At 37.2% G+C, this 8839-nt stretch overlaps 1 protein-coding gene across 3 annotated transcripts in view; it reads left to right on the top strand.

Annotated features, from left to right (window-relative positions):
• The window catches only part of scube3 (signal peptide, CUB domain, EGF-like 3), a 105278-nt gene that overhangs the window by 85843 nt on the left and 10596 nt on the right, over window positions 1-8839 (top strand). For all 3 annotated transcript variants that reach the window (XR_002921367.2, XM_024292314.2, XM_024292315.2), the window contains one exon: window positions 4003-4119. Coding sequence is in view for 2 of the 3 variants with exons in the window: in XM_024292314.2 (XP_024148082.1) it covers window positions 4003-4119 (117 nt within the window). In the remaining variant the exon portion in view is untranslated. The remainder of the gene's footprint in view (window positions 1-4002; window positions 4120-8839) is intronic.

Here is an 8839-nt window from a genome sequence, read left to right as displayed (position 1 = left end):
CACACCTATACTTTGATTCTTGTTTCTCAACATTATAAACAAATACAACAACTTACAAAAACCCTGCATCCACAATTTTAATATCAATTACATTTTGGAGCGAAACTGTGTCTCTTTTTGAAAACAATCCTAATGACCCCATTGTGACATCATTAGACAATTTGGCCCACATGCACCAAATTTGTAGCCGCTCGGTTGGTTTGTCATCGTCTTGTTCTGCACCGAAACACCTTTTTTCTGCCTCCTTAAGGTGTTGAGATGTGAAAGCTGAACTATGTGCTTATCGTGGTTTAAACAGTCATGGTGTTTCCCTGCTGTCACTGGGCCGTGCTCCATAAGTCAGGATGGGGCATGTCTGATGAGCTCCTGTCAGCATTCCTTCATCCACCACCCGCCCCAAAGTCTCCTCCTTATCGTCCTCACAGTACTAATCTTAAATCAGGGCGCTCGGACCTTCTGCTTCCTTCAGTGGAAACATCTATCTTTGACAGGTGCTTTGTGTGTCTGGAAATAATAGACCTTTTTTTAGCCAACCACATTTTTCACTTTTCAAGTACAGATTTTTCATTTATTCAACCCACTCCCAAAATTCTGTGCAAGGAGTCTGTTAGTGCTTCAGATCTCCTTACATGGAGCTTGACTGTTAGAAATGAGAACATTAGACAGAGTGTAGTTTGTGTGGGCATCCTACTGCTTCCTACAGCACTCATGCATCACCTGTACGCCCCATGCGTGCAGCATTTGTGTCAACAGAGCAATAACAGCTTGGAACTTTTTACCTCATGTTTTAATGGAAAAATGTTCAAATTATGTTTTTAAAGGTCACATGTTGGAGCTGCATATTTTAAACCAGGGGTCCCCAACCTATGGCCCACAGTTCGGATTTGGCCCACCTCCACAATTGACCCGGCCCCCTGAACACTATCTGAGATGGATGATTTTTTTTGTTTTTTTTCAGTCTGACCATACAATCAAGAACCACATTTTTATTCCACTCTTCTGCAGCATTTGCTCCTATCTGGTTATATGTTGCTTTCTGGAAAACTTTAAATGTATGAGTTTAGACGCATCCTACGATTTAACACTTCTGTTGTTAGCCTACAAACTGACTCAGGCCCCTCATCAGAGAAGAAGACAGCTATGTAGCCTTCACAAGAAAAGGTTTGAGGTCCCCTGTTTTAAATGTGTGTCTGAGTAAAAATGGAATGAGATACACATTTTTATTTTGATCGAAAGCAGAGGTCCCGAAAATTTGGCCCCTAATCTGAAGTATCAAGGTTCTTTTTTAATGATACTTAAAATGTGAATTTTATGTGTTGTCTTGGTATAAAATGGCTTTGATATTTTTTTTAAAATTATTTTTATGAATTTTATTCTCGTTTGATGTTTCTTATGAAGAACCTCAGGAAGAGTAGCTCTCTGCTAAGCACAGCTAATGGGGATCCTATAAACAATAAACAATGGAAGGTTCCATTTTCACAACATCTTTTAAGGTACGAGCCTCAGGGAAACATCAAGACACACCTTTTCCTTTCTTATCTATGACCCTCGACTGGCTAGGACAAACCAAAAACCCTCCATTAATGGGTGCGTGTGATTAAGGCTTCAGTAGGTGTCTGGTACAAATTTGTACAAGCTCCAAATTCGGCATGGACATACTTTAAGATCCCATCTTTCAGATTTTAAAATATTAAAACATATTTTGTAGTTAACCCTCAGATTTAAAGATTTTGTGCATGAATAGCCTGTTTTTGAATAGAATATTTCTATAACAGTTGAGTGTATGGCTGCCATCTTTAAAAATTGGCTCCCATTTTGGATTTTTCTGAAAGAGGGAATTCTAACGTGCATCCATGTCAAATTTTGTCAAATTTTGTCTGGATTATCAACCTCCGCTAAAAGCTATTTTGCTTAGCTTAACTAAAAGTTGCCTTTGTCTTCCAACACATTCTAAATTCACATCAAAAGATTACCGTTCTGACTTAACTTCCTTTACTTGTAGAAACAGCCCAACAGGATCCTAAATGTCATTATAGACTGATGTTCGGCCACATTTTTGTCAAAACTGGTCCATATTTCAAGATACGGCGGAGCTGATGTCAACATCAATGAGACCCTTTCAACTTTTTGAATGTGCTTTTATGGCTATTCTTCAAAGCCTTTGTACACCTTTATAAATCAATCACTTTATAAGAGTTTCATCACACCACATCCTTTATGTTTTTACTGCCCTGCCAACATGCCTGCCAAGTATTAACCTCAGTGATTGAGTGCAGCTGAACTGTCTGTGAACGATTGTGCCCACTTCGGGAAAAAAAATCTGAAAACCGTATTCGTGCTGCTCTACCATGTAGTATTTCTGCAAGTTTTCATCGCTCTGTCTTCCCGGTTTCATTAAAGTTACTCAGCCTCGCTGTGGTAATTGCAGTGAGATACCAGTGTCATCTGTTTGACGGAACCTGGCTGTTCCTAATAACCCCGGAGAGGTTCAGACGTGGCAGATGAAAGCACGATATTCCTGGGAAAACCCTGGGAACTTTTCTTAAAGGAGTCAATTAGACATCCCAAAAAATGTTAGTACACCCCCATTCTGTCCCATTACGGGCTGCCTGGGCTTGACACAGACTGTTGCTGACATTAAAGGAGACCTTGATGATAATAAAAAAAGAAAAACAGAACTTGTCATCAATCTCCTGTAGCTTCTTTTATCAAATCTTATAAGGCAGATTCAGACCAAAGAGCTGCAGGGGGTTATGGAGACCCTAGAGAGCGGCATAGCATCCCGACCTCCTTTTCTTGAGCTTTTTAGATACAGAGAGAAATGCTGATTAAACATCCAGCCTATTATAACATGTTAAAAGTATCTTTTAATCTCTACATTGCTATTTTTTTATTTTTTAGTCTTGAAGTTGCATTTTACAGCTGATAAAAATTATGTTTTTGGTATTTTTAACATGTTCTTGTTCTCATGATGGAGAAGATATATATAAAAAACATAGTATATATATATACATATGGTATTTCTTTATTCAAATTGTCATGAATTAGTTGCAGGCGAAAAAAATGCAGTTTTTTAAAAAATAGATTAAATCGTAGAAAATATGCTCCAAAGCGGGGAGGCAAAGGGGGGTGGTCCCACACACAACTATTAAACTACTGCTGATCTGCAGAAGCTATGTCTTAAAAAAACTGCATAATCCTAATTAAAAGACCACTGGGAATACTTCTAAAATAGCTTAAAAAATGATCGGAATGGGATTTTATTAAATAGAAAAATAAAGAAAATATAGGAAAAAAAGAGGGATTTATGTAAATTTAAAGTGAAAATGAGCCTTTTCTGCACAGTTTGCAGACGCAGACATGAAAGTTTGATGAGGATTAACCCTTTAACACCTGAGACGTCGCCGGTGACGCCTAAAAAAATAATCTTGAACATATATCAACGTAATTCCAGTAGATTCTGAAGGAGAAAAGCGGCTCGTTCGAGCCGCTTTTCTCTTTCAGAATCTACTGGAATTACGTTGATCATGTTAACGATTAAAAAGTTGCAGTAAATCAAATAACTTAAACAATGGAGTTCTGGTGTTTAAGGATTTTTAACACCATTTCTTACAGTAATGCAAAAACACATTTATTTTTATTTAAGGCGATCTCATGGAGTTTCATCCATGAGGTGAGAAAGTGGAAATGATTGACAGCTTGTGGGGAGGAAGTGCGGCCTCTCGGCTCTCGTTATCAGCTGAAAAGCTGGTTCTCCTCTGACTCCCGCTGTGGGTGCTTGTTACTATCAGAATACTTTGACGATTTCATTTCAGCTCATCGTAATGAAAAACCACACAGCCGCAGGAGGTCATGCACCGTACAGAGCATCAAGCAAGGGCTCCTCCTTTGAAAAGGAGGTGTCATCCACTGCAGTTCACACACACTGGATCCAATGCAGGAAACAAAACATATAAAAAACTGTTGGAGTAGCTCTAACCACGTGCTTCTCTGTCTCTGCAGATATCGACGAATGCTCTTTCGACCGCACTTGTGACCACTTTTGTGTGAACTCTGCCGGCAGCTTCCAGTGTCTTTGTCATAAAGGATACGTCCTCTATGGTGTGGCGCATTGTGGAGGTGAGCCAGCACTCGTCCAACTGTTCTCTGTGTTTGACATTGATTGCTGGCAGGCCCATTTCCTTCATAATATAGTAAAATTTTTATTCTCTGATGGCGATTCTTCTTTCCACCTTTAGTTCATGTGATCCCACACGCATAACTAATGTTACTTTTTTAGTTAGGTTATCTTCTTTTTTGCACACTGTAAAGCACACATGTTAAAGTCAAGGCCCGGGGGCCGGATCCGGCCCGCCAGGTAATGATATCCGGCCCTCCAGATCATTTTATTTTATTATTGTTAATGGCCTAATGTTATCTTGCGTTCATTTCTTCCTTGTAAATTTGACAAAATATATCTTTACAGAGGATAAAAAATGTAAAGTGTTTTAAGTTTTAAGTTTATTTATTCTGGAATAATATTCCTGATTTTTAATAATTCCTAATTATGTTAAAATGTTATGGTTTTAAAGTTTTAAAAAAGTTAGCTTTTTGGACTATTTTTGCATTTACTAAGAATTTTTAGGCTATTTTGCTAATATTTAGCTAATATTTCAGATACATGTTTTGGCTAATTTAGGCATTTCTTTTAAAGTTTTTTGTCTGATTTGGAGTTTAGCTAATATTTCAGCTACATGATAGCTGTTTTGGCTAATTTAGGCTTTTCTTTTAAAGTTTTTTATACTGTTTTGAAGTTAGGCTAATATTTACATGCTAGCTGTTTTGGCTAATATATGTTTTTTTTCTGTTTTTTTTATATTTTGAAGTTTAGCTATTTTTTTCAGCTACATGCTAACTGTATTGGCTAACCTAAGTTTTATTTGTTTTTTTATTTTTTGTTTTTTTGCTGCTTTGGCATTTAGCTAATACTTTATCTGGCTATCAGCTCCAGTGTTTTTAGCTATCATTTTCAGCATCTTCAGCTATCAGCATTAGCATCTTCAGCAGCCAAATTCAGCTTACACCATTCACACTATCATTATTGCAGGTAGTGCTATATATCTAGTTCATAATTATGTTAAAAAGTTACGGTTTTAAAGTTTAAAAGTGTAGTTTTAGAGTGTTCAATAAATGTTTGTCCTGTTCGACCCGCGACCTAACGTGTATTTTGGATTTTGGCCCCTATGTGATTGAGTTTGACACCCCTGCTGTAAAGCATACGACCATTAAAAAAGTTCTTTAAAGTGACATCTAATTTCTGATATAAACATTTTTTGACATAATTAAGTGTTGAGGTGCTGTAAAAACAGCCACATTGTGATTTTGTTAATATATTTCTTTACTCGTGGATGGTTCTTAAATGCAGGAGAGACTTTCTTATATATATATATATATATATATATATATATATATATATATATATATATATATATATATATCGTCCAAGAGAACGTAATCATGAATTTTGTTATTATTTTATGCATAGCCTACAATCCAAGTCATTTCATTCTATAATTAGACCATTACTCATACCATTGTAGTTAAAAACAAATTGGCAGAGAGGGATGTGAGCAACTGAAAATACAGGGAGCCAATTTCTTATTTTTAGAAAAAACTTTTTTTGCATTGAACAAAAGGGCAATCCTTACTTCTCTTACAATATTTCTACTATATTTTACGCTCTTAGTGAAGAAGCTGCCTCAGCAGATGACAAAAAAATAATAATCGGGAGGGTGTTTAACAGTGTCAAAGATTAGTGGGAAGCTTCTGTACTCTAAAATTGCAACAGCCTTTGGTTTGAGAGGAAAGTCTTTCACCCAAGAGAAACGACGTTCTCTTCCTTTGATGATACATCACTCTGCTGAATCTTCTGCCGCCTCCAGAGCCTGAGTAGTGGTTGCATACATGTAGACGATTCAGTACTGCAGTGACTCAGCCTGCATGCTTTGGTTTGACTGGCACTGGTGTGCTGGTGTGAAGTGATGCGCCTGAACGCGCCACACTGAAGCGCAGCAGTGCATTCAGTTTCAACTTTGGTTGTTTTCTACAAACCAGCAAATTCTCACCTGCAGCCTCAGCTGCTTCACACTACAGTCTTTGAAAAATCTCCTCAAAGAGGAGTCACAGCTGTTTGAATTTGAACCATCAACAATTTACAGTCAACCAAATGGAGTCCCTTCGTAGAAATAAAAAGCATAATACAGACAAAAAAAAACATATATAAGTTGTACTGGACATTTGAGAGTTTTTCAACATGCATCAAATTTAATGCTTAATGCTTCTGAAAAGATATCTTCAGAAACTAGACACTCCCATAGCGTGTGGGAGGAGCCACCAAATCATTAGCGTCATCGCTACATAGAAGCATTGACTGTATCTTATTTACAATGCATGAAAGACACGGATGATGTTGAGAGATCACATTTATTTATTTTGAAGAGCTCTAGAAAAGCATTTGAATTTTTTTTATGGCATCTTTGTCTTGTACAGCATCTAAATGACTATAAAGCCCCGTTTCCACTGAGCGGTCCAGTCCGGTACGGAGTGGTGTGGTATAGTCTACTTAATTCTGGCCAGCATTTCCACTGAGCAGCTTGTTTTGACGGTGCATGCGTGGTGTAGACCGCTAGCATGTCATTTTAGAGCGACGACTAAAAGAGCAGCAACAACGGAGGTCACCCAGCAGCTCGTCGTTTTATTGCTTTATATCATGTGTAATTTAATGTTGTTTGAAAGAAGATTGCGGGCCGGATTGAAACCACAAAAACCCAAATGCTTACAAACGTTGAAAATGTTAGCTTAAATTAACACTATATTGGCACTTTCTGATGTTTTCATCACTTTCTGCCGATCAGTGGATGGCTACGGTGACTCCAACCCAACCATTCTATTCCACTTTCAGTTGACCTACAACAGATGGAGGCCCCATGAGGTACTGTTTAATGGGTCCGTTTTACAATGAAAAGGCTCAAAATACCAGACCGAACCGTTCAGTGGAAACAAGGCTTAAATGATGGCGCTATCAGCGGTACTTCAGTGTCTCTGTAAATCCAGCTTGATGACTTGCTGCCCTGCATTAGTCTGAGAAAGGATTAAAAAATACCCAAAAATAATTATGTCTCTATGCAAATAAGAAAAGTAAAAAGTTCAGGAGAATGAGAATCAGATTCTCCTTCATGTTAGCTTTGGACGGCACTTCTTAGTAAATTCTGATTCTTAGTAAATTCTCTACACACACCAGAAGTGCCCTTTAGGGGTTGTTAGTGGAAAAATGACGAATCGCAATATTTCTTTAAAAAAAAAAATCATAAATAAGTCGCACCCCAGGACAAAGTATGCAAAAAATGTGACTTATCCTCAGAAAAATATGATTGTTGTTGCAAAGCTGCTAAATTTAATTAAAATATGTGTTTTGATACATTTTGGAAATCCATTGTAGTTTTAAAATCACAAATTTTACCGTTTCACAGATGATGTAGTTACTAGTTATCAACCAAAGACATAACCCCCTGTATTGTGTATGTGAGGGTTCTTGGTTGATTGGAAGACAGTGATAGGTCACTCTAAGCAGCTGAGAGAGTGATCGGGAGTAAATGCTCCTCTACACCATTGTTGAGTGAGCTTGTGATGAATGATGCCCTCTTGCTTTCAGATAACCCCTGAGATTTACGATCCATTCATCTTAACCGGCCGCAGCCAAAGTTCTGTTACTCCCAGCGCGAGTTATTGACTGAAGTACAGCTGCCCAACAGCCTCAGAGAGCTCCTGTTGGTGCTTAACAATAGACTCGCTTTTTCACAAACCTAATTAGCTCAGTGACCCGATGTCAAGTATTGTGTCCATTCCAGACAGCATTACTCCTGTTTGAAAGTATGTTTAGTTCATATTCCTCAGTTTTCTTAACCCTGTAAAACATCAGAGGATTGACAGAAAATTGAATTTTAAGGGAAAAATATATATTTTAAACCATTTGATGAAATCCTCAAACAAATTCTACAACATTTTGATAGTATCAATTATGATACATTGGGTGATTTGGTTAATTTTTGCTAGTTTTTGTTAGTTATTGATGTTGACATGATTTTTCAGTTGGGGGGGGTAACTCATTTATCCACTGTCTCAAATTTAATACACACATGCTGTAGCACAGCAAGTACTCATTCAAAAAAAAGTGACAATAGATGAGTTGTGTTCTCCATAAAGTTTAGAAAATTAGTTAATTTTGTTCCCGCCAAATGTGTTTCTGAGGTTTCATGGAGGCAGCCATTTTGAAATGAGCAGGAAAAGCCCTTCTACTGCCCTTAGTGGACGGATGAGGAACTGCAGGGCAGAAAACATCGACTAAATTGTAGACAGTTAGTTTTTTAAGGAAAGTTTGGATCATGCCAATGAGATAGAAGTCTCAGAAATATGACATTGATGGTAATATAGGGGTTAAACTCCCTTCTAAAAACAGCCAAATTAACCCTAGAGCACTATTACTGGGTGATTTTTACCTAAACTAAAGTGTTTCCATGATTTTCAATATGTTGCATTTTTCTTAGTGTCAGGAATAGGTGGAGCAAAGGCAGAGTCTCCAATATAATTATTATTTATTTATTTTTAGGAATTTTTTTTCTCAAATTCCTATTTTTTTTAGGAATTTTTGTTCACGTTTTTTAGGATCTGCCTATATTTTTATTTTCCATTTTCTTACATATATGCAAAGAAAACTACTCTAATTTATCATGTGTTGACCTATTTTTTATGACAAATACTTTTTATTATATCCGGTAAAAATTACCCAGCGAAAGTGATGGTG

The sequence above is a fragment of the Oryzias melastigma genome, linkage group LG7, assembly GCF_002922805.2.
Source record: "Oryzias melastigma strain HK-1 linkage group LG7, ASM292280v2, whole genome shotgun sequence".
NCBI classification, from domain to species: Eukaryota; Metazoa; Chordata; class Actinopteri; order Beloniformes; family Adrianichthyidae; genus Oryzias; species Oryzias melastigma.
This window is presented reverse-complemented; position numbering and strand designations above follow the sequence as displayed.